Source organism: Bos javanicus, chromosome 2 (genome assembly GCF_032452875.1).
Source record: "Bos javanicus breed banteng chromosome 2, ARS-OSU_banteng_1.0, whole genome shotgun sequence".
Lineage (NCBI taxonomy): Eukaryota > Metazoa > Chordata > Mammalia > Artiodactyla > Bovidae > Bos > Bos javanicus.
In genome coordinates, this window is record NC_083869.1 from 71,935,209 (window position 1) to 71,962,134 (window position 26,926).

At 39.3% G+C, this 26,926-nt stretch overlaps 1 protein-coding gene and 1 non-coding gene across 4 annotated transcripts in view; both read left to right on the forward strand.

Annotated features, from left to right (window-relative positions):
* Positions 1–26,926, forward strand: part of EPB41L5 (erythrocyte membrane protein band 4.1 like 5) — a 166,386-nt gene that overhangs the window by 96,971 nt on the left and 42,489 nt on the right. For all 3 annotated transcript variants that reach the window (XM_061439882.1, XM_061439885.1, XM_061439887.1), the window contains 2 exons: positions 18,520–18,671; positions 23,964–24,061. In XM_061439882.1, the coding sequence (XP_061295866.1) occupies positions 18,520–18,671; positions 23,964–24,061 (250 nt within the window). The remainder of the gene's footprint in view (positions 1–18,519; positions 18,672–23,963; positions 24,062–26,926) is intronic.
* LOC133236358 (U4 spliceosomal RNA) lies at positions 15,599–15,736 on the forward strand. Its single transcript, XR_009732853.1, has one exon. It is a non-coding gene; the product is annotated as a U4 spliceosomal RNA (small nuclear RNA).

A 26,926-nucleotide genomic window follows, 5' to 3' on the forward strand; every position in this document is an offset into this window, starting at 1 on the left:
AGGTGGCTCAGTGGTAAAGAATCTGCTTGCCAATGCAAGAGATGTGTGTTCAACGCCTGGGTCGGGAAGATCCTCTGGAGAAGGAAAGGGCAACCAACTCCAGTATTTTTGCCTGGGAAGCTACAGTCTGTGGAGTTGCAAAGAGTCAGACACAACTTAGCAACTAAACAACAAACAACAAAATGTTGAAATCACAAATACATTCAGATACTCTTAACCCCAGTCTAGTACCTTGGGTTCTTCTCTCCCACCCAAGTTCCTCATTTCCATCTCCCTTCTCTTCTGGTGAAAAACCTGACTTAGCATGGATACCTCTATGTTCGTCCAGTCATGCTGTAGATGCTACATAGTTTCAGAGTTGCTATATTCGTATCACCATCAAAAGCAAGCCTACTAAGTACAGTTCAGTATTTCTTCACAGTTCTTCCTCCCCAGGCTAAGAGTAAATAGTTCCAAGTATGATGCTTAAAATTCACTTGCATTAATTCCTTTTTTTCCTTTCTCCAATTATGGCATTCTTTCTTGGTAAACACATTTTCATTTTTCTAGATGATGCCATATTCCCCTTCATTGCAGATGAAGTATATATATTTTTTCTTACAGCTTTACTGATGTACTCTGACATACAGTAAAATACATTTATGTAAAGGATGAGATCACTGACTCAATGGACATGAGTTTGGGTAAACTGCAGGAGTTGGTGATGGCCAGGGAGTTCTGGCATGCTGCAGTCTATGGGGTCGCAAAGAGTCAGACACGACTGAGCAACTGAAGTGAACTGAAAGTGTTTGATAAGTTTTGGCACTTACACACCTGTGACACCAACACTATAATCAGGATTAATGATGGATATGGTCAGTGTAGTTTTAATTTAGATTTCTCTTTTTGTGAGCATATTTTTATATGTTTACTAGTCTTGCATATTTTTTTGTTAATTGACTTTTTACCTGTAGTGTCCCTTTTTCTTTTCTATTTTTAACAAGTTTTTGATGAATATTAAGGATATTAACTTTATGTGGACAATGGCAACCTGGAAAATTTCGTGGCCAGAGGAGCGTGGCAGGCTGCAGTCCATGGGGTTGCAAAGAGTCGGATATGCACACTTGCACACACACACACATGATATCTGTAACTAACTCATGTAATACTAATTGCAAGTACATTTTCAATTTGTCATTTGTCTTTTTATTTTGCTTTTAATAAGTTTTAAATTTTTATATAAGCAAATCTGTCTCTCTTTCTTCAGTAGTTTCTGGATTTTAATAGGAAAGTTTTTTCCCCTGCCACATTTTGGAAGAATTCAGCCATTTTTGTTTCTAGCACCTCTATGCTTTCATTTTCTTAAAATATATATTTGAATCTCAGATCCACTTAGAACTGCCTTGTTACTAGGTGTGAATAATGAGTCTGTTTTATTCATTTCCAGATGACTTTGCAGTTATATCAACACTAGTTTTTTAAAAATTCATTATGGTGCTAGGATAACTGGATATCCACATACAAAGAAATGAAATTGGACCCCTGCCTCACATCATACAGACAGTGAACTCCAAATGGATCATAAGCCTAAAGTTAATAGCTAGAACTATGAAAATCCTAGAGGAAAACACGGACCAAATCTTTGTGACCATGGACTCAGCAATGGTATTTTAGGTGTGATACCAAAAGCACATGTGACAAAACAAAAAATAGATAAGTTGAAATTCATCAAACATGAAAACTTTTGTGTCTCAAAGGATGTCATCAGGAAAGTGAAAAACATCCTGAGGTATGAGAGAAAATATTGGTAACTTTTATTGAGTTCTGTGGAGTGATTTGGCTTTTTTCTAGGCTTTCCCTATTCCTAGAGAGGGTTTGCCTTTCTTCAGTCTTTCTAATCAATGAACACTTGTTCATCTGCTCCACTACCTTCAAACTGTTTTCTCTCCCCTCCTGCGCCTTTTTTTTGTTTGTTATGAGTGAATGTGATTTTAAGACCTTATACTGTCATTTTCGAGTGGTTTTATGAGAAAGCAGGAGTAAATCTTGCATGTTCAGTGTGCAGCGCGTAATGTGCGTAATCCCCATGAATGTCTTTTGCAAAGTTCATAGTCATATCTCCTCTACTACTGCCCCTCTTTTGTTATCTCTTTTCCCTTCTGAAAGGTGCATTAAATGTATATTGCAACTTTCAGTCTATGTTCGTTTATTTCCTGCCTCGTGTTTACCATGTCTTTTTATCTAGTGCCTTCTTGGTGGTTTTCTTAATTTTTATCTTTTAATTTAATAATTTAACTCTGTTTAGTCTACTGTGTCCTGTCTATTGAATGTCGAATGACTCATTTAATTTCTCATTTCTCAGAATCTACTGTTAAAGTTTTATAAGCTCCTTCCTTGTTTTATTGATTCTTTCCTTGCTTTCTGTCTTTCAGCACATTTAATATGCTTACTTTAAACGCTCTTTTAGATCGTGTTATCCTTTCAGCTTCCTCAGCTCTAACTGCTCGCTCTTCTTGGGTCCTTCTGTCTGTCTCAGTATCGCATTTCTTAACTTGCTTTGGAGGCTTTTGTCTGTGAGCTCATAGACTTGCCTTGTATTCTTTCAGTGTTGTGTTTTTTTCCCCCCTTCTTCCCATGCTTATCCTCTCCTCTAAGGCACTTCTGAAATTGCCCAGCCTGACATTTTATATCCTCAGCTCCGAAGAAGTCTTACAATAGCATCTTTCAGGGAAATTGCCTTCAGTCCCAAGTGAGCATACAGAGGTTTGATTGTCATTTGCACAGATACTTCTAATTCTTCCCTTGGTCGCAGGTAGGTACTTTCTGTTCATTTGAAACTGGACTAGAGCTTGTTCACCTCTGTTCCTGTCCAGAAGATGCAGTCCCCTGACTCTTTGGGTGAGTCTGATTCTTGTTCTCTGCCTCACAGGAGCTGTCACAGGTTTTGTTCCTCCAAGGAGTTGGGTTTTTGACCCCAGTGCTTGTTTCCGCTCTCAGCTCCCTGAGTTCCTCCTGGCTCCAGCACCAGTTCATTACTGGGAGTTTATCACTGTTGTATCTGGAAAGGACTGAATCCTCTGCTTTATTTGTGTGATTTTAATTACTGTGTTTACCTATTTTTCCAAAGTCAACTCCTCTCTTCTCTTTCTAGCCCATCATTTGTACATACAAAGACTATCTTATTTTCAATAACTGATGTATACTTTAAGCTACAGAAAGTTCAGTTCTAATCTTAAACCTAATTTAAATATTTCTCCTTTCCCCATACATAGGGTAGTGGTGGTTTGTTCTTTTAGTCTTCACATTCTCCCACTTATTCTTGGTGGCACATGCTTTCAGCGTTGAGGAAGAAGAAAGAGAAAAGGAGCAGGGTCTAATGTGGGTGATGCTGTTGTAATCCAGCCAGGTGTTGTGGTATGAACATAACCATGCTTTTGTGTGCTGCATTTCAGTGTTCTCTCAGAGGCCCTTATAGAACCCACCATCACTTCCCCAAGGAGGCAGTTTTCTTCATACTTCACTTTTTGCCACACTCTCTCCCCCGTGTTGCTGGCTTTGGCTCTTAACTGGGAATACACTTCTTCTGCTTGGATCATCTTACTCTGAGACACCTGTCCCATAGGTAGAGTTCCAGTGAATGTGCTTCAAACTAGACTCACACGTGGCACAAGGGAAGCATACGTTTTTTCTTTTCTCCTAAGTTTTTATTTTGGAAGACTTCAAGCCCACAGAAAAGTTGAAAGAATAGTAAATGGAATAGTTATATGCCCTTCCCCCTAAATTTTCTACCTGTTAATATTTTGCCTATTTGCTGACACTGAGTTTTTCTAAACTGAAATAATTGAGGAGCACAACACAGACATTACTGTATCCATTACTACTTTTTTTGCATGGTGGTGGTGTAGTCACTAAGTCGTGTCCAACTCTTGCGACCCCATGGACTATAGCCTGCAGACTCCTCCATCCATGGGATTTTCCAGGCAAGAATCCTGGAGTGGGTTGTGATTTCTTTCTTCAAGGGATCCTCCCTGACCCAGGGATCAAACCCACATCTTCTGCATTGGCAGGCAGATCCTTTACTTCTGAGCCACAAGGGAAGCCCTTCATTTCCAAAAATCAAGGATAGTCTTATATATAATGTATTTATCACACAGAATTATTTTTTCCCCGCTGTGCTGGGTCTTCGTTGCAGCACGTGGCCTTTTTCTGGTTACAGTGTGCAGGCTCAAAAGTTGTGGTGATCTTAAGTTCCCTGACCAGAAATCAAACCCATGTTCCCTACATTGGAAGGTGGATTCTTAACCATTGGACCACCAAGGAAGTGCCTACACCCACAGGTTTTAACATTATTGTGACTATTAAAGTCCATACTAAGGTTTTTCCAGAAATTTTGATAAATGCCCTTCATAGTTGTTTTTCTGCCTGACTCAGGATCCAGTGAGAATTTCAGTTAGTTTCTCATGTTTCATTGCTCATGAAATCTTCCTCAGCCTGCTTTGCATTTCATGACATTAACATTTTTTTCAAACTTTTTGTTTTGTATTGGATTATTGCCAACAAAGGTCCGTCTAGTCAAGGCTATGGTTTTTCCAGTGGTCATATATGGATGTGAGAGTTAGACTGTGAAGAAAGCTGAGTGCTGAAGAATTGATGCTTTTGAACTGTGGTGTTGGAGAAGACTCTTGAGAGTCCCTTGGACTGCAAGGAGATCCAACCAGTCCATTCTAAAGGAGATCAGTCCTGGGTGTTCATTGGAAGGACTGATGCTAAAGCTGAAACTCCAGTGCTTTGGCTACCTCATGCGAAGAGTTGACTCGTTGGAAAAGACCCTAATGCTGGGAGGGATTGAGGGCAGGAGGAGAAGGGGACGACAGAGGATGAGATGGCTAGATGGCATCACCGACTCAATGGACATGAGTCTGAGTGAACTCCGGGAGTTGGTGATGGACAGGGAGGCCTGGCGTGCTGCGATTCATGGGGTCGCAAAGAGTCGGACACGACTGAGCGACTGAACTGATAACCAATTAACAAATAACATTGATAACTTTTTTAAAGAACCTATGCAGGTTTCTTTGTGGAATACCTTGCAACTTAGATTTGTGAGATTATCTTAGATTCAGGTTAAACATTTTTACTGATATTTCGATTAAGGCGATGTCCACCAGATTTCTCTATAAAAGTACCTTTTCCCCCTTTAATCTGTGGAGTGTCATTTTAAAACTGAGAGTAGATATCCTATTCCCTGAAGTCTTTTATCTGGTGGCTTTGCATCCATTGATAATTTTTACCTGAATCAATTATTGTTTTGGTATTTATGATATGTTGATTTTCAAGTTCTGTCCTTCTTTCTACAAGTACAAGATGGCATTCCTCTGTAAAAGAGGGCTTCCTCTTTCCTCTCACCTTTAAAGGAAATAATGTTACTCATAGATTCATGGATTTTTAAGAATGTATTATCATCTACTCCTGTTACTCATTTTGATGTGTGGCTTACTGTAAATTTGGCCTCTGGGAATCTATACATTCTTGCCCTCGCCAGCACTGTAAATGTAGCTTGTCCAGCCGCTGGCCTTTCCCCCAGGTTATTAAGGTAAACTTCAGTCAGCTCGTGGAGCTAGATCTCTCCATGCTAAGAGATGCACTTCCCTACATAGGAGATACGTTTTTGTATACTCTCAAACTTAGAGATTCATGCATCATATTTCCTAAGAGCTCTCTCAGCACCACACATGATGTGGGGCTGCTGCTGCTGCTGCTAAGTCGTTTCAGTCGTGTCCAACTCTGTGCAACCCCATAGATGGCAGCCGGAGAAGGCAATGGCACCCCACTCCAGTACTCTTGCTTGGAAAGTCCCATGGATGGAGGAGCCTGGTAGGCTGAAGTCCACGGGGTCGCTAAGAGTCAGACACGACTGAGCGAATTCACTTTCACTTTTCACTTTCGTGCATTGGAGAAGGAAAAGGCAACCCACTCCAGTGTTCTTGTCTGGAGAATCCCAGGGACGGGGGAACCTGGTGGGCTGCCATCTATGGGGTCGCACAGAGTCGGACACGACTGAAGCGACTTAGCAGCAGCATAGATGGCAGCTCACCAGGCTCCCCTGTCCCTGGGATTCTCCAGGCAAGAACACTGGAGTGGGTTGCCATTTCCTTCCCCAATGCATGAAAGTGAAAGTGAAGTCGCTCAGTTGTGTCCGACTCTTAGCGACCCCGTGGACTGCAGCCTACCAGGCTCCTCTGCCCATGGGATTTTCCAGGCAAGAGTACTGGAGTGGGTTGCCATTGCCTTCTCTGTGATGTGGGACTAGTAGTTGCTAATGCTTAGCGATCCCCTTTCCCCCTTGAAGTAAAATGGAATCGTCTGCTTTCACAGGTTCTTTCAGAGCCTCCATTTACTTCATGTGACTTTTCTCTGCCCTGATGTCCTGCCCTTGCAGAATGTCGCTTTGGAAGTCTTGTCTTTTCTTTTATGATGTGGATAGTGCAGTGTGCTCAGACTCTTTTTATAAGGTCTGCTCAAATCTTTGGAATGTGACATGTATTAAGTTTCCTAGGACTGCTGTTATAGCTGGATGACCACAGAATTTTGTCTCGTGATTCTAGAGGCCAGAAGTTCAAGAGATGAAGATGCAGGCCAGATGCTTCCTTCTGAGAATGGTGAGAAGATCTGTTCCAGCCTCTTTCCTGGCTGTTGGTGGTTTGCTGGCAGGGTGGATTGCAGAAATACCACCTAGTCTCTGCCTTCATCATCACATGGCCTTCTTGGGTGTATATCTGTGTCCATACTTGCCCCTTCATAAGGATGTCTTTTCAAATGGGCTGAACTGAAGGATATCAGTCATGGTGCATGAAGTGCCTGCCCTCCCCTCCAGTATGATCTCAGTTCAGTTCAGTCACTCAGTCACGTTCAACTCTTTGTGACCCCATGGACTGCAGCATACCAGGCTTTTCCCTGTCCATCACCAACTCCTAGAGCTTGCTCAAACTCATGTCCATTGAGTCAGTGATGCCATTCAACCATCTCGTCCTCTATTGTCCCCTTCTCCTCCTGCCTTCATTCTTTCCTAGCATCAGGGTCTTTTCAGGTGAGTCAGTTCTTCGCATCAGTCAGCCAAAGGATTGGAATTTCAGCTTCAGCATCAGTCCTTTCAGTGAATATTCAGGACTGATTTCCTTTAGGATTGACTGGTTGGATCTCCTTGCAGTCCATGGGACTCTGAAGAGTCTTCTCCAACACCACAGTTCAAAAGCATCAATTCTTTGGCACTCAGCTTTCTTTATAGTCCAACTCTCACATACATACATGAATACTGGCTTTGACTAGACGGACCTTTGTTGGCAAAATAATGTCTCTGCTTTTTAATATGCTGTCTAGGTTGACCATAGCTTTTCTTCCAAGGAGCAAGCATCTTTTAATTTCATGGCTGCAGTCACCATCTGCAGTGATTTTGGAGCCCCCCCAAAAGAGTCTGGCACTGTTTCCATTGTTTTTCCATCTTTTTGCCATGAAGTGACATGACTTGATGCCATGATCTTAGTTTTGTGAATGTTGAGTTTTAAGCCAACTTTTTCACTCTCTTCTTTGACTTTCATCAAGAGATTCTTTAGTTCTTGTTCACTTTTTGCCATAAGGATGGTGTCATCTGTGTATCTGAGGTTATTGATTTTTTTCCCAGAAGTCTTAATTCCAGCTTATGCTTCATCCAGCCTGGCATTTCACATGATGTACTCTGTATATATAAAGCTGAAACTCCAATACTTTGGCCACCTGATGCAAAGAGCTGACTCATTTGAAAAGACGCTGATGCTGAGAAAGATTGAAGGCAGGAGGAGAAGGGGACAACAGAGGATGAGATGGTTAGATGGCTTCACCGACTCAATAGACATGAGTTTGAGTAAACTCTGGAAGTTGGTGATGGACAGGGAGGCCTGGCATGCTGCAGTCTGTAGGGTCGCAAAGAGTTGGACACAGCTGAACGATTGAACTGAACTGAACTCTGTATATAAGTTAAATAAGCAGGGTTACAACACAGAGCCTTGAGGTACTCCTTTCCCGATTTGGAACCAGTCTGTTGTTCGATGTCTATTTCTAACTGTTGCTTCTTGACCTATATATGGATTTCTCAGGAGGCAGATAAGGTGGTCTGGTATTCCCATCTCTCAAAGAATTTTCCACAGTTTGTTGTGATCCACACAGTCAAAGGCTTTGGCATAGTCAATAAAGCAGAAGTAGATGTTTTTCTGGAAGTCCCTTGCTTTTTCAGTGATGCAGCAGATGTTGGCAATTTGATCTCTGCTTCCTTTGCCTTTTCTAAATCCAGCTTGAATATCTGGAATTTCACGGTTCACGTACTGTTGAAGCCTGTCTTGGAGAATTTTGAGCATTACTTTGCTAGCATGTGAGATGAGTGCAATTGTGTGGTAGTTTGAACATTCTTTGGCATTGCTTTTCTTTGGAATTAGAATGAAATCTGACCTTTTCCAGTCCTGTGGCCACTGCTGAGTTTTCCAAATTTGCTGACATATTGAGTGCAGCACTTTTACAGCATCACCTTTTAGGATTTGAAATAGCTCAGCTGGAATTCCATCACTTCCATTAGCTTTTTTCATAATGATGCTTCCTAAGGCCCACTTGACTTGAGTATGATCTCATCTTGACCTAAGCAATGTATACCTGGAAATGTATTTCCAAGTAAAATCCCAATCCAAGATCATGAGCATGAGGACTTATGCATATGAATTTGGGGTGGGGCACAGTTTAACCCATAACATGCGTACTTTTAAACCATTGTTCTTCAGAAATTCCAAAATAATTCAACATTCTTTTAGATATGAACTTCTATTTCATTTCTGATTCATGAAGCTTTTAATCTTACTTTTGAGTACTGTGGACTATTTGTGTCCCTCCAAAATTCATACGTTGAGATCTAGTCCCCAGTCTGATGGTATTTGGAGGTAAGACCTTTGGAAAGTGATTTGATGAAGGTGGACTTAAGCCCTGGTGAATGGGATTAGTGCCCTTGTAAAAGAGACCCCAGAGTGCTCCCTCATTTCTTTCTGCCACATGAGGACGCAGCAAACAGATAGTCTCTAAACTAAAAAGAGGGCCCTCACCAAATACTGTATGTGCTGGTAAGACTTGGCAACAAGTCTAGAACTAGACTAGAACTGGGAGAAATAAAGTTCTGTTGTTAATAAGCTACCCAGTCTATGGTATTTCTGTTAATGTAGCCTGAACAGGCTAAGACATATGGGTGTAGTTAAAATAAAAAATTTCTATCATATGTCCATCTTAGGACCACAGGAAATGAACTACCAATTCTTATATTATTTTGTCCAAAAATATTTGTATCCATATTTTTTAAAATTTATGGTGAAAATTTCAAGATTATATATAGGTCCAACATATGGTGAACCACGGCATTCTCATCAGTCAGCTTCAACAAACTCCTGTATTCTATCATTTTTGTTTCATCTCTTCCTCGTCACCACCATCATCTCTTCTCTTGATGTTGTTAACCTTATTTAAAAAGAAAAAAGCCTCTCAAGTTGCACTGATTCACATTTAGAAAGGATAACCATTGGAGAAGTACAAAAAGACTTGAAAATGAGCTGAATAGATGGTTTTACACTAATAGATTTTTACAACTGTTGAAAAGTGCCTGAAGTACCTTTACTCCCATGGTTTCCAAGTGAGTTCCAAGTGAGAAACCCTTCTAATTAAATTTATCTGGGAATTCCAAATAAAATCTCATTAAAAAGTTACCAGGGGAAACCAAAACTCTACCATCTGCTCCACTTTCTGTGTAGCTCATTTGAGTCTGAAATCCTTTGGGCTCTGTAGAACACATGTTGATGACCACAGTGAAGGAAGCTGTTTGAAAGTGTACAGCCACGTGGTTGCAGAGATAGGACTGGGACACAGCGGTCTTGACTTGCAAAGAAGCTCTCTTTGTTCTTACTGTCTCTCTCATCAATTTTTGAAAGTTTTTTTTTTTTTTTTCTTATTTGTGTCCCAGACCCAGAGTGATTAAAGCACGGCCTTCATTCCTCTAGGAAGGCAGGCAGCAGTGGCAGTTTGTTTCCTTCCGCCTCACTCAGTATTAGGTCAAGAAAATAAAAATGTCTACATTGACCTTTGAACTTTGCCACAGCAGATAAATTGAAAATCTTGTTCTTTAAAAAACTGTTGGAGGGCTTCCCTGATGGCTCAGTGGTAAAGAATCCATCTTCCAATGCAGGAGACATGGATTCGATCCCTGGTCTGGGAGGATCCCACATGCCATGGAGCAACTAAGCCCGTGTTCCCCATCTGTGGAGGCTGTGCTCTAGAGCCTAGGAACCACAGCTACTGAAGCCCGCTCGCCCTAGAGCCCACGCTCCACAATAAGAGAAGCCACCACAAGGAGAAGCCTCTGCACTGCAACTAGAGGGTAGCCCCCACTCGCCATTATTAGAGAAAAGCCTGCACAGCAGCGAAGACCCAGCACAGCCAAATAAATAAATAAAATTATAAAAAACATAACTGTTAGAATACTTGCTCTAGATGATTTTTTTTTTTTTTTTTACCGTTTGGCTGTACTTCGCAGCATGCAGGATTTTAGTTCCCTGACCAGGGATCGAACCTACACCCCTTTAAGTGGAGTCTTAACTGCTGGACTGCCAGGGAAGTCCATGAATTGTTTTCGTATTTCATTTTCCTGTTGTTCATTTCATGAATAAAGATACATAGTTGATTTTTGTATATTGATGTTGTATCCTGCAACTTTGTTGTTTCAAATTGAACTAGATTATTTTTAGTTTTGAAATCCTAAATTTGACTAAGGTTTTTACATATTTAAAAATGTTTGTACACATTATAAAATTCATTTATTGGGACTTCCCTGGTGGTCCAGTGATTAAGGATCTGCCTGCCAAGGCAAGGAATACAAGTTTCAATTTCTGGTCCTCGAAGGTTCCACATGCCGTGAAGCTACTAAGCTCATGCACCACAACTATTGAATCCGTGCCCTAGGGCTTGTGAACCGCAGCTATTCAAGCCTGAGCACAGCAGAGCCTGTACTCCACAACGTAAGCCGCCGCAATGAGGAGCCCATGTACCTTAGCTAGAGAGTGACGCTCGCTTTCTGTGATTAGAGAAAGGTCGAGAGCAGCCACAAAGACCCAGCTTGGCCAAAAAGTAAATAAAATTTAAAAGTTCATTTATGGTAAATGTACAAGTCCATGATTTTTAGAAATGTATAAAATTGTACAATCACTACAGTCTAGTTTTAGAACATTTTCATGATCTCCAAAAGTTCAGTCTTTATAAATTTTACTTTCCTAGACATTTTGTATGAATGAAATTATACAGTATACAAGGTTTTATGTCTGGTTTTCTAGAATAATTTTCAGATTTATCCATGTATTCTAATGTGCTCCTTTCAGTTGCTGATTAATAATGCATTTTATGGATATACAGTGTTTTGTTTATACATTCACCAGTTGTTGGAAATTTGTATTTTTTCCATGTTCTGGCTGTCAATAATGTTATAAGCATTCCTGTACATATCTTAGTGTGGACATAAAATGTCATTTCTCTTGAATAGACTCCGAGGAGGGAAATTGCTGGGTTGTATGGTGAATTTATATTTTAACTTTTAAAGGAATTGACAACGTTTTTCCGGAGAGGAAATGCTTGAATGTTCCAGGTCTTCACATCCTAGCCAACATTTGTGATTTTCTGTCTTTTTGATTACAGCTGTTTAAGAGAGTGAATAGTGGCATTTCCTTGTTTTGAGTTGCATTTTCCAGAGGGCTACTGATGTTGAGCATCTTTTCATGTGCTTGTCAGCCATTAATCGATTGATTGTCTTTGCAGGAATGTCTGTTTGAAACTTTTGCTCATTTTTATATGAGTTATTTATCTTTTTGATATTAAGAGTTCTTTGTATATGTTGGATACCAGTTCCTTATGAGAGACTGATTTGCAAAATTTTTCATTTCATCTGTGACTTCTCTCTTCATTTCAATCAACAGTGTTTTTTTGAAGCTCAAGCATTACATTGTGATGAAGTCCAATTTCCCATTTTTTTTTTTTATGGGTGGTACCTTTGGTATCATATCTGAGAACATTTTGCCAAACCCAAATCACAAAGATCTTTTCCTCCTGTGTTTTTTTCAGATATTTATTGTTTCAGCTCTTAACATTTCAGTGTGTTATCCATGTTGATTTAACTTTTGTGTCGTGTGAGGTAAGGGTCTAAATTCACATTTTTGCATGTATTTTTAGTTGTTTTGACACCAGTTGTTGAATGCCTATTCTTTTATGCATTGATTTGTCTTGGCAAAAATCAACCATAAGCATTATGAATTCCGAACTCTCAATTTCATTCTGTTGATTTACATATCTATTAAAAAATTTATTTATTTATTTATTTTTGGCTGTGCTGGGTCTTCATTGCTGCACAGGCTTTCACTAGTTGTGGTGAGCTAGTTGTATTCTTTATTATGGTGCTTGGGTTTCTCATTATGGTGGCTTCTTTTGTTGTGGAGCATGGGTTCTAGGCACGTGGGCTTCAGTAGTTGAGTACATGGGCCCAGTAGTTGTGGTTCCCGGGCTCTAGAACACAGGCTCAGTAGTTGTGGTGCAGGGGCTGAGTTGCTCTGTGGCATATGGGATCTTCTCAGACCAAGGATCAAACCCATGTCTCCTGTCTTGGCAGGCGGATTCTTCACCACTGAGCCACTAGGGAACCCCCTACATACCTATTTTTGTGCCAATACCACACTGTCTTAATAACTGTGGTTTTATAGCAAGTTGCAGTATATATCCTCCAACTTTCTTCTTTTCCAGAGTGCACTTGGTTGTTCTAGCTTCTGAATTTTCACATTTTTTTTCATCTAATTCATGAACATAAAGTATAAAGTGTCTTTCTGTTTATTTAGATATCCTTTATTTATTATAGTTTTAAGTGTATAAGCTCTGCATGTGTGCTCAATCACTTCAGTCATGTCCAGCTTTTTCGACCTTATGGACTCTAACCTGCCAGGTTCCTCTGTCTATGGAGTTCTCCAGGCAAGAATACTGGAGTGGGTTGCCATGCTTTTCTCCAGGGGATCTTTCCTACCCAGGGATTGAATCCAAGTCTCTTGTGTTTGCTGCATTGGCACGAGGGTTCTTTACCACAAGTGCCATGTGGGAAGCCCAACAAGCTCTGCATATCCTTTATTAAATTTATTCCTGTTTTTATTCTTTTGATGGTAACAATTATTTTAATAATAGTAACAGAATTATTGTAATCTCAGTTTTCTATTGTTCATTGCTAGTGTATAGGCATAATTGAATTTTGTGTGTTGATCTTGTGTCCTGCCTCCTTGCTGAACTTGTTTATTACTTTCCAGGAGCGTTTTGTGGATTCCATTGACTTTTCTACATACAGGATTCTGTCATCTGCACATAAAAACCTCTTCCTTTGTATCTCTTTCTTTCTAGTTTGGGCCCTTAATTTACTCTGCCTTTTTTTCTTACTGCACCTTTTAAAACCTTCTGTGTATTGTTGAATAGAAGTGATAAGAGTGGAATCTTTGTCTTGTTTCTGACTTACAAGAGAAATAATTTGGTCATTCATCATTCAGTGTAATGTTGTACTATGCTGTGCTTAGTTGTGACCCCATAAACCCACCAGGCTTCTCTGTCCATGGAACTCTGCAGGCAAGAACACTGGGGTGGGTTGTCATGCCCTCATCCAGGGGATCTTCCCAACCCAGGGATCGAACCCAGGCCTCCCACATTGCAGGTGGATTCTTTACCGTCTGAGCCACCAGGGAAGCCCCAATGTAATGTTAGCTGTTGATTTTTTTGTGTGTGTATTTCCTTTATCAGTTTGAAGATATTCTTATCTATTCTTAGTTTGTTGAGAGTTTTACCATTAGTGTTGTTGGATTTTGTCACATGCTTTTTCTGTATCTATTGAGATGATCATGTGGTTTGTTTCTATTAATATGTAGTATTACATTAATTGATTTTGGAATGTTAAACTAACTTTGCATTCCTGTGAAAAGTCCCAGTTGATCATGGTAGACAGTCCTTTTTCTTCCTTGCTTGATTTCTTGTTGTATGTTTGGTATTGCTCCACTGTCAGGATAATCATGGGCTCATAGAATGACTTGGAGAATGTTGCCTTTCCTCTATTTGTAAAATAGTTTGTTGATGGTTAGAATTATTTCTTCTTTTAAATATTTGATAGAATTTTTCAGGAGGTTCTCTGGGTCTGAGCTTCTCTTTGTGAGAAGATTTTTAATTACCAGTTAATGTCTATACTTTTCTGCATCTATTCAGACTTTCTGTTTTCCTGGAGTGAGCTGTGGTGGTTTGTGGCTTTCAAGGAATTTTTGCATATCGTCTAAGTTGTTGAGTTTATTGGTGTACAATTCATAATATTCCCTTCTATCTTGTTAATGTTTGTAGTGTCTGTAGTGATGTCACTCTTCCCATTCCTGATATTGTATATACATATTCTTATTTTTCTTTTTATCAGTCTAGCTACAAATTATTAATACATAAATCAATTATTACATTGAGCTCAAAGAACTAGTTCTCAGTTTAATTCATTTTCTCTATTATTTTTCCTTTTATCTTTATTATTTCTTGCCTTCCTCTTCCTTTGCATTTAATATGCTCTTTTTGTAATTTATCAAGGTATAAACTGAGGTCATTGATTTGAAAACTTTGTTCTAATGTAGATGTTTAATATTATAAGTATTCCTCTAATTATTATTTTAGTAGAATCCTACAAATACAGATGTGTTATGCGCTTTTTTTTTTGATGTGTTATGCTTTTGCTTTCATTAGTTTAAAATTCTTTTCTAATTTTCCTTTTCATATCTTTTTTGATCCAGTGGTTATTTAGAAGTACATTATATAGTTTCCAAATATTTGGCGATTTTCCAAGGAACTTTTTGTTTTGATTTATAATTTATGTTCCAGTCAAAGAACATACATACTTTGTATGATTTGAGTCCTTTTGAATTTAACTCTTGTTTTATGGCCCAGAGTATGACCTGTCTTAGTGATTATTCTGTATGCCCTTAAGATCATGTGTTTTGATGTTTTGGGTAGAGTATTTTCTAAATGTCAGTCAAGTAAAGTTGGTGGTTAGTGATGTTCACATCCACTATATCCTTGCTGATTTTCTGTTCTATCACTTATTGAAAGAAGGGTGTTGAAATCTCCAACCATAATTGATTTGTTTGTTACTCTTTGCAGTTCTTTCAGTTTTCGCTCCATGCATTTTATTTTATTTTATTTTTTTTCATGCATTTTAAAATGCCGCCATTAAGTTAATAAATATTTAGGATTTTTATGTTCTCTTGATTAAATGACCCCTTTATCCTTATGAAGTGATCATCTTCATTTTAAGTACTATTCTTTGCTCTTAACTCTACTTTGATATCAATATGTTCACTGTAGCTTTCTTTTGACTAGTGTTAGCATAGTGTATCTTTTTCTGTCCTTTTATTTTTTATCTTTGTTAATTTGTTTCTTCATAGTTAAATTGTTTCATGTAGGCACCACATAACTGGGTTTTGCTTTTTAAATTTTAACTGATAGTCTCTGCATTTGAAAATTGTTATGTTTCATCTTTGCACAGTGGCAGTATAGTCAATGAGGTTTATCCATGGCACAGTTATTGTTAATTGAAAACTTTTCCCAATCCTCTGCAGTGATGACTTGAAATAGAGTTGACATTGGCAATTTTTTTAAAGTATCAAATTATTGACTATACTGGGTCTTCGCTGAGGCATGTTGGCTCTTTAATGGGCACGTGGGATCTTAGTTGTGGCATGTGGCATCTTAGGTCCCTGATCAGGGGTTGAGCCCAGCTACCCTGCCTTGGAAACTCAGAGTCTTAGCCACTGGACCACTTAGGAAAGTCCTGACATTGGCAATTTTTGACAGTCTCTGCAGAGATTGATTTTTTTTAATGGTATGTTTATACTGTTTCCTTTTAATATGATTATTGGTATGATTGAGTCTGTCATCCTGCTGTTTGTTGTCTGTCCCATATGTTTCTTGTTTCCATCTTCTTCTTTTTTCATTAATTTTTAAAAAATTTCCTTTATGTCCTTTTCTTATTCCTTAGCTATAACTCTTTGGTGTGTTTTTTTTTTTAACTTTAATGGTTACTTTAGCATTTATCAGTCAATGTTCAAGGAATATTATACTGTTTCATGTGTAGTATAACAACTTTACAGTAGCGTGCTTCTATTTCTCCTCTCCTAGCCTTTTTACCGTCATTTGCCAAACATTTTTCTTCTATGTGTGTTTTAGACCCTATAATACATTGTTCATTTTACTTCTGCCTGTATGTTTCCCTTTAATATTTTTTTAGTGCTGGTCTTTTGGTCATGAATTCCTATTGTCTGTCTTCTTTTTTAAGATTTAATTCATACTGTTTACCCATTCACAGCCAACAATTCAGTGTTTTTAGCACTTTCATAGAATTGCGCAACCTTTATTACAGTTTTACTTTAGAATATTTTGCCCCTCACTAAAAAAACCCAAAAAAAACCCACTTAGTATTCTTGCCTGGGAAATCCTATGGATAGAGGAACCTGGCAGCCTACAGTCCACAGGGTTGCAAAAGAGTCGAACACAACTTGTTGACTAACCAACAAAAAAGAAACCCCATATCCACTATCAGTTGTTCTTCTCCACACTCACTCACCCTTTTGGTAAGGGAGGGATCCTCTACCCTAAATACTGTTAAATGGCCCAACATACAATGCCCAGCCCTGACAGCAGTTTACTAAACATATATACTCATGGCTCTAAGGAGGACAAAACCTCACAACAATGGGGATGCATCATGTCTCTCTTGGGAGCAAAGTGAACAAACATGGGCTTTTTTGGGAGGCAGGCTTTATAGGAATGTGAGAATGAGTTAACCCCTTGTTTCCCACCAGGGGATATGATTGGCTTGTCTGAATAATTTCACAGGCTGGCAGAGAAATGAAACTTACTGATTAAGAATCTGGTAGGATGCAGCTGGTACAGTTTTGGAACCTTTTTCACTGGGAGGGCATATCTATCTGATGAGAGTTGGGAAGCTCATGGTTGGGCCTTGGGGGCCCATGAGGCTCAGGGACATCAAGACAGCCTTTTTATGGAATCCTAATTTCAGACCTTAAACCACAGCAGTTAATCTCCATTCCTCTCTAGCTTCTGACAACCACTAATCTACTTTCTGTGTTTGTGAACTTGTTTTTTCTAGACATTTCATATAAATGGCCTCATATGATATGTGGTATTTTGTGTCTGACTTTTTTCCCTTAACGTTGTATTTTCAAGGGTCATAGCGTGTTTCAGTACATGACTCCTTTTCTTGCTGATTATTATGCCATTCAGTGTTCTTGCCTGGAGAATCCCAGGGACGGGAAAGCCTGGTGGGCTGCTGTCTATGGGGTCACACAGAGTTGGACACCACTGAAGCGACTTAGCAGCAGCAGCAGCAGAGGAGGCTAGGAGAAGGCAATGGCAACCCACTCCAGTGCTCTTGCCTGGAGAATCCCATGGATGGAGGAGCCTGGTGGGCTGCAGTCCATGGGGTCGCTAGGAGTCAGATACGACTGAGCGTCTTCACTTTCACTTTTCACTTTCGTGCATTGGAGAAGGAAATGGCAACCCACTCCAGTGTTCTTGCCTGGAGAATCCCAGGGATGGCAGAGCGTGGTGGACTGCCATCTATGGGATCGCACAGAGTCGGACACAACTGAAGCGACTTAGTTGAAACTTACTTGGAAACACTTTGATCCTTTCAGCTCTTTCTTTTATGATGTGTTAAGTGGATTTGTCACAAGGCTGTCTGGATAAATTATTCTCTACTCCTGAGGCAGGATCTTTTTCATACTCAGTACCCTTGTTATGTGTTTTTATAGTGTGTAAAGAAGGACACTGTGGCCCAGCATGAGTGCCACTAATTCTTTCCGAAGCCACACAGAAGGAGGAAATCTTTTTGGATGGTTCTTTTCCCAGTCTCAGGAGTTTCCTTCCACATGTTCCCTGATCAGTACCCTACTGCATCTTGAGGGGAGCCTTCTGCAGACCTCCAGGATTCTCTCCTGCCTGGTACCCTGTCCAGTGAACTTCAGCTGTCCTGGTCTCCCTGGACTGTCAGCCACAGGACGTCTCTGTGCCCCACCTCACTGTAATCTCTGTATTATAACATGGAGATTCTCTTAAAACAAGGACTCCTCATTGTTTTCTGAATCTCAGAATTTCTGCCTTTTTGTTGTCTGATGTCTAATATCTTGAGAATTGTTTATTTTCCCCTTAGGTTATTTCAGTTGGGAAGCTAAATTCAGCCCCTTCTTCTCCAATTTGGAAGGAAGAGAATCTGCCCAAAGGTTTTGACAGATGAATAAACCACTTGGCATATGAACTCTTACATGATTTTTTTTTTCCTTAAATGACTTTTTTTCCAACAGATTTTTATTAGTGTTTTAAATTCTTTTCATGATAAATGTCTTGATCTAAGTATATTTTCTGTTACCTTTACAGCTTGCCTCTGAAGCTTGATTTGCTAGATAGTCCAGACTTACTGGAAACAACCATTAATGAGGTAGCTGGGGCACCTGACACCATGGACACCTCCCAAGCCCCAGGTGAAGTGAGCACAGCCACCAGGCAGGCTGGGTTAGAGGGACCTGAAGGTGAGTGCAGGAGTGAGTAAATGTTCTGTGTGATATCAGTGACAGTAGTCTATGTCTTTTGAAATGAGCTGTTTGTCAGTCACTTCAAGAGTATTTTATGCAGCAGCAGTTGAATTTGAAATTTTAATGTAGAATAGACATTAAACATAATTTAAACATAAAACAATTTAATTTAAACATTAAACATAATTTAAATATTAAACATAATTTAGTGTTATGCCTTCTTGCCTTTTTGGCTTAAGCGTCCATTGAAATGTTTAAGATCACATAACTGATACCATTAAACATTTGTGTCATTTATAAGTCATTAAACATTTTTTAATTTTCAAATTTTCTTTTTGTTTCTTGAGTGAAAATCAAGAGAAAAATGTTTCCTTAGAGATTATCTAGGGCACAGGATTGAACAAATGTTTGGACATTCCTTTAGTGCATAGGAAATATTTTGTTATTAATGAGAGCTGTTGTTGCCCAGACCCACAAAAATAAATAATCAAGAAAGAATGCTGCTCTCCTTAACTTTTTAAAAGGTTAAAAGGAAATAAGAAATTGCACATATTTCTATCTATTTGTGAGTTTGGTTTGATATTAAACATAACTGTCTTTAAACAAAAGCTTTCTGTTGAATTTCAGTGTAAGTGTGATCATTTAAAAGCAGCTTATGTTTACATGGCTCTTGGCAATTTTGATTTCTTTTTCTAAAATTAAGCACCGTCTTTTAAACAACTTATAGAAAATTGCCAGTGAGTATGCTGTTCTCTCTGAAGAGTGTAAAATACAGCAATAGGATTTAGTAATTTAGAAAGATGTGATGAAAAATTTCACAGTGCTTCTGGTTCATAGAACATGCTGAATTACTGCTGGTAGTGGGCTTTCCTGGTGGCTCAGAGGTTAAAGCATCTGCCAGCAATGCGGGAGACCTGGGTTCTATCCCTGGGTCAGGAAGATCCCCTGGAGAAGGAAATGGCAACCCACTCCAGTATTCTTGCCTGGAGAATCCCATGGATGGAGGAGCCTGGTGGGCTACAGTCCACGGGGTCACAAAAGAGTTGGACACGACTCAGCAGCTTGACTTTCACTTTCAGTTGGTTTAAAAAATCTGTTCTTTTGTTCCTGAAGTAACTACTACAAATGCACTGTTAAATGTTTTGGCATGTTATATATTATGTTTTTATTGACAGCTACCATATTTAAATTGTTTTTCTGAGTCTGAGGTCTGGGAAACATAAATTCAGTTCAGTTCAGTTCAGTTGCTCAATCATGTCCAACTCTTTGTGACCCCATGAATTGCAGCACGCCAGGCCTCCCTGTCCATCACCAACTCCCGGAGTTCACTCAAACTCACGTCCATCGAGTCGGTGATGCCATCCAGCCATCTCATCCTGTGTCGTCCCCTTCTCCTCCTGCCCCCAATCCCTCCCAGCATCAGAATCTTTTCCAGTGAGTCAACTCTTCGCATGAGGTGGCCAAAGTACTGGAGTTTCAGCTTTAGCATCATTCCTTCCAAAGAACACCCAGGACTGATCTCCTTTAGAATGGACTGGTTGGATCTCCTTGCAGTCCAAGGGACTCTCAAGAGTCTTCTCCAATACCATAGTTCAAAAACATCAGTTCTTTGGCGCTCAGCTTTCTTTACAGTCCAACTCTCACATCCATACATGACCACTGGAAAAAAACCATAGCCTTGACTAGACGGACCTTTGTTGGCAAAGTAATGTCTCTGCTTTTGAATATGCTGCCTAGGTTGGTCATAACTTTCCTTCCAAGGAGTAAGCGTCTTTTAATTTCATGGCTGCAGTCACCATCTGCATAGATTTTGGAGCCCCCAAAAATAAAGTCTGACACTGTTTCCACTGTTTCCCCATCTATTTCCCATGAAGTGATGGGACCAGATGCCATGATCTTAGTTTTCTGAATGTTCAGCTTTAAGCCAACTTTTTCACTCTCCACTTTTACTTTCATCAAGAGACTTTTTAGTTCCTCCTCACTTTCTGCCATAAGGGTGGTGTCAAACATAAATTAGCTTTGATTTATTCATAATTTCAGAATGATGTTCTAATTTGATTTTTTAAAAGTAAGAGTTATCGGGTTAAGAAAACATCTCTGTTACTCAGAGCACCTTGTTTTATTTTACTTTGCAAATATTGTGCTTTTTTGCAAAATGACAGTTTGTGGCAACCGTATATTGTCAGGTAATGGGTAGCATTTTTTAGCAATAAAGTATTTTTTAACTAAAGTATGCACATTATTTTTTTAAACATAATGCTATTGCATGTTTAATAAGTAGACTACAATATAGTACAAACATAACTTACATGCACTGGGAAACCAGGCAATTCACATGACTCACTTCACTGTGGTGATCCAGAGCTGAACCCACAGTATCTCCAACGAATGCCAATATTTCTCATGTACTTTTTTTGCAGCAATTGTTTTTGGTTATTTTCCAGTTTTCACAGCCTTGCTCTGGACTCTGTCTCTTGTTAGAAATAGTCACTCTTTGTCACTAGAAAGATGTGATATGTAACAGATAGAGGCCATCAGTGTTTAGATCCAGCCAGAAGCAAGACTAGCTTAATGTGAAGTATTTTCGGGATTAAAATAAAAAGTCTCCTTTATAGAATGGCAACATTGATTCTATTTTCATTTTATGTCTGTCCATTGTATGTATTAAAAGATGCTTAAATTAAAATTTTAATTTAATTAATTAATTTGGAAGAAAATCTGTGACAAACTGAGATAGCATATTAAAAAACTGAGACATTACTTTGCCGACAAAGGTCTGTCTAGTCAAAGCTATGAATTTTCCAGTAGTCATGTATAGATGCAAGAGTTGGACCGTAAAGAAGACTGAACACCAGAAAATTGATGCTTTTGAGCTGTGGTGTTGGAGAAGACTCTTGAGAGTCCCTAGGACTGTAGGTAGATCAAATCAGTCAATCCTAAAGGAAATCAATCCTGACCATTCATTGGAAGGACTGATGCTGAAGTTGAAGCTCCAACACTTTGGCCACCTGATGCAAAGAGTCAACTCATTAGAAAAGACTCTCATGCTGGGAAAGATTGAAGGCGGGAGGAGAAGGGGACAATAGAGGATGAGATGGTTCGATGGCAACACTGAGTCAATGAACATGAGTTTGAGCAAGCTCCAGAAGATGGTGAAGGACAGGGAAGCCTAGTGTGCTGCAGTCCATGGGGTTGCAAAGAGTTGGACACCACAAAGCAACTGAATAACAACAACAGTTATCTGGATTTGAAAAGTGTTTAAAATTCTTTCAGCACTGCAGTAGTGTTGTATGAACAATCAACGTTTATTTAATACATACTTTCTAGGAGATTATATTGATTTTGAGGAATTTGGTAGAACAAACTAAGGATGCTTAGAAAGGACAAGACCAAATGAGACTTAATAGTTTCAAATACTCAGAAGCCTTTTATATCAGGGAATTTATGTCACTTTCTTACTGAATCTTCAATCAGCAGTTTGAAAATATAGCAAAGCCAAATTGAAATGAGTTTAGGGAAGAATCTTTTAAACTGTTCTTGCCATATATCAGACATAGATATCTTACAGTGAGTGGGCTCCATTACAGAAACTATTCAGGCAGCGCTTAAATACTGTTGGAAGTTATGACAGAAGAAATTCTTGAATCATGTAGGGGTTTCATTAGTAAGACTTATCCAGTTGAGACTCAGAACATTTGCTCAGTGTCAATCAATGAAGCTAGAGCATTTTGATATTAAGAATTAAGGTCTTATACCAAGATATGAATCTTGGTGTCCAATTTATTCTATATTTTCTTTTGGTGATGATGTCAAAACCCTGATTGACTTAGGTAAATAGTTAATAAATAGTAACATAAGAAAGAAAAGCATTTAGCCTACAGTCTCAGGATATTTCTCAGCCAAACAGAAATAGTAGAATAAGCTTTATTTTAACCAGTTCTCCCTCACCAGCACAAGCCAGCAGTATTAATTTAACAGCATAAGCTGAAGTGTTGTGGTCCCAGCATCATCATGTTAAAATTTAGTGTCAAATCATTTGAAGCATAAGAAAAGCAAGAGGTGGCAATTAAGTAAGAAAATGAATATGGAAGACTTTGTGATTAATGTTGAATTAGTGATTCTGTTTTGATTGTACATTAAAATCACCTAGAGGGTTTTAAAAACTACAAGTGCCACTCAAAGCTGGTGCACTGGGACAACCCTGAGGGATGGGATGGGGAGGGAAATGTAAGGAGGGGTTCAGGGTGGGGGACACATGTACACACCCATGGCTGATTCATGTCAATGTATGGCAAAAAACACTACAGTATTGTGAAATAATTAGCCTTCAATTAAAATAAATTAAAAAAAAAAAAAACTCCTAGTGCCATAAAACTGCCTTCAGAAATCTGATATTGTTATTCTAGGGTCAGCTCTGGGGATCAGTGTATCTTAAAAGTTCCCAACCTGATTCTAATGTGTAGCCAAGGGCCAGATTTACAGAGTTAATTGATGAACACTTTAGAAGATCTCTCTGACTGAGAGGAAATGACTTCATAGTTTTCCCTCCTTTCTTCTCCTTGATTGCTTAGAAATTATTTAGCATTCAGTAGCTTTTTTGGTTATTTGGACAATGTATAAATTCAAATTCCTACCAAATTGATTCCTGCACAATAAGAACACCTAACAGTTGTTAGTTGAAATAGAATTCATTGTATTTAATGTATCATCTTTTCAGTGGTTGGAGGATTTTACTTGTATTGTACAGCCTGGTTGCAGGTAGTGAAGATAAGATGCTTGTCCTGCATCACACCTGACTGGTGTCACCAGTATGTGATAGGTTGAGTCAGTGAGTTAATAAATGTGTGTTCTTCATCAGTTTAGTTTTAGGCCCCATACAGTCAGGAAACAAGGAGAAGAAACAGCTAGGTGCTAAGGTTTTGCAGGAGGAGCTTGGGTTGTACTTAGGAAGGAAGGGTGGTGTCACAGGTGCTCTGTGCCTTTTCTTTGAGTCTTTTAGCTGGTGAGCTAGCTTAACCCCTCGTGCCATGGAGAGTCTACATCGAGTGGCATTTTAGGAGCAGAGCAGATACAGGAAATGTTCCTGTTTAGGTTAACTCTTACTCAAATCAATGGTGAGTTTCCTGGTTATAGAAGGAATGTCTGGTCCAAGGTGATACGGATTATTACCTTTTATTGATGGTAACTGGTATTGAGGGGAGGCAGTGAAGAAAGCCTGAGTCTGTACACTTACAAGCTGTGACAGCATGGCAGACTAAGTGGCTATTTTCCTTTTTTGTTTTCCTCCAGCATTCATAGATGCCTCAGAGAAGCTCAAACACCTTGAAATGGAAAACAGTCCTGTGCCAGCTCCTCACCCTAACGTGGATGTTAATATTAACAACCAGGTATTCAGAGATCTCCTTTGCATGCCTGTCGTACAGCCCCAGACTTCCCAGAAATGTTTTCCATCCAAAGCTAATACTTTTTCTTTTCTTTCACTGGGAAATCTATCTGTGCTGAAGTCTTAAAACTTGTTATATAATTTTAAAAGGTGAAATTTGTAGATATTTAGGAGGAAACTTTGGAGAAGGAAATGGCAACCCACTCCAGTATTCTTGCCTGGAAAAGTCCATGGATGGAGGAGCTTGGTGGGCTGCAATCCATGGAATCGCAAAGAATCGGACACGGCTGAGCGACTTCACTTTCACTTTCACTATGAAGGCAATGGCACCCCACTCCCATACTCTTGCCTGGAAAATCCCATGGGCAGAGGAGCCTGGTGGGCTGCAGTCCATGGGGTCGCTAGGAGTCGGGCACGACTGAGCGACTTCCCTTTCACTTTTCACTTTCACACATTGGAGAAGGAAATGGCAACCCACTCCAGTGTTCTTGCCTGGAGAATCCCAGGAATGGGGGAGCCTGGTGGGCTGCCGTCTATGGGGTCGCACAGAGTCGGACACGACTGAAGTGACTTAGCAGTAGCAGGAGAAAACTTGGACAGCAATGTTAAGAATTATAAGGTCATCTCATGTTTTTTCTTTAGATTCAGCCCATCCCTTCTCTAATTATGTTCAGTGAGTCTTGATTTAGTTGAAAAAATTAATTGAAAGCCTTTTAAATTGTAAACAGATTTGTTTGGAAGGGAACTGCTCTGTAATAACTGAGGATGAGATGCTAAAGCATCATCCCTCATACCATTCACCATCCTGTCCTCTTGGAATCTTTAGGCATGTTGTGGGGTGACATACCAGTTAAACCAATTAAACCTCAGTTAACTATTTGTAATTAAATTTTTTTATTATTTCTACATTAAATAACTTATAGCAGTAACTATAGTGGGAATAGGATAAAAATAATTGTCCCCAATAATGGAAGAGTGAATTTTAGGTAATAATCTGGAGACAGCGTTTTATTTTTTTCCTATATCTAGGCAATAGATAACAAAGACCTGCTGAATGAATTTTGTTTTGGCTTGATTTTAAAGAGGAAAAAGGAACATCTGACTTGCAGTTCTCTTTCATCCTTGGATAACTAGCTGGACTTCTTCAGAGACCAGTATGGAGCACAGAGTGACTTTCTTCTTTCCTTCATAGTCATTGTATAACTATGTCCTTTATAATGTGTCTCTTTTTTTTCCCATCCTATTACATTTTTCATTGAAATGTCTTTTAGAAGCTGATTCAATTTCAGAAAGCCTTTCCGTTTTTGACCCCTCAGTAATTCTCAATTATATGGTCTCTTTCCTTCACATTGTCAGTTTTTCTACTGTCTTTGCAAGGTAGGGGAATGCAGGGTCAAAGTCAGAGGGTTAACTGAAAGCTTTCAATGAAAGCTTAGGTGGTTGACAGTTTGATAAAAATTTAGTGGAGGCCTGGAGTGATCCTGAAGAAGATTAAGGCCCAGTAAATCCTGACAGGGAGTTGAAGGGTAATTGTTGCCCAGGAAATTCATTGAGCGGCTGCTTGTTTTTTGGCAATATTCACTGCATATTTACCAGAGGATCTATTAGATTAGTTATGAAACCTTGGAAGAGTAAGTATAAGTGTGGGTTCAAGACAGGAAAGGGAATATGAGAGAGGGTTAGGTGAAGGATGGTGTGCCATGAAGAAGTTTTTGGGGCTCACATAGCTAGGAAGATAATAGCTAATATTTGGTGAGGGCTTACTCTATGTCAGGCAGAAATAATAAGAAAGAATTCATTGCTATACTGACAAATAAGAGATGTCAGACTACCCTACCTCAGCTCTTCAACTAGTGCTGTGTACAGGTTTGTCGACTGGAAAAAAAAAAAAAAAAGCACAACCTAAAAGTTGAGAGTTATGTGTTATCTGACAGACATTCTTAGGACTTCAAGCTTGGGAGACAATATCTCAAATAACCCTGAGAGACTGCTTCAAAGAGGGGAGGAGGAGCCCGGATTCATAGGAGTTTTTGCAACAAAGACCTGGTCATAATCATCAAAAGATTAGTGTTAATAAAAGAAAACCAGCTATCTCACATTAAGGAATTTAGTACTTTTCTATGTATTGATGTTCAGTCTCTTAAGTCATGTCTAACTCTTTGTCACCCCATGAATTGCAGCACACCAGTCTTCCTTGTTCTTCAGTGCCTCCTGGAGTTTACTCAAACTAATGTCCATTGAGTTGGTGATGCCATCCAACCATCTCATCCTCTGTCGCCCGCTTCTCCTCTTGCCCTCAGGATCTTCTTTAGTGACTCAGCTCTTCACATCACATGGCCAAAGTATTGGAGCTTCATCTTCATCAGTCCTTCCAATAGTATTCAGGGTTGATTTCCTTTAGGATTAACTGGTTTAATCTCCTTGCAGTCCAAGGGACTGTCAAGAGTCTTCTCCATCACTCAATTTGAAAGCATCAGTTCTTCAGCACTCAGCCTTCTTTAGGGTCCAACTCTTAGATCCATACATGACTATTGTAAAAACCCCAGCTTTGTCTGTACACACCTTTGTTGGCAAAGTGATGTCTCTGCTTTTTAATATGCTGTCTAGGCTTGTCAGAGCTTTTCTTCTAGGGAGCAAGTGTCTTTTAATTTTGTGGCTGCAGTTAACATCCATAGTGATTTTGGAGCTCAAGAAAATAAAATTTGTCACTCCTTACACTTTTCCCCATCTATTTGGCATGAAGTGATAGTACTGGATGCCATGATCTTCGTTTTTTCAATGTTGAATTTTAAGCCAGGTTTTTCACTCTTCTCTTTCACTTTCATCAAGAGGCTCTTTAGTTTCTCTTTGCTTTCTGCCATTAGAGTGG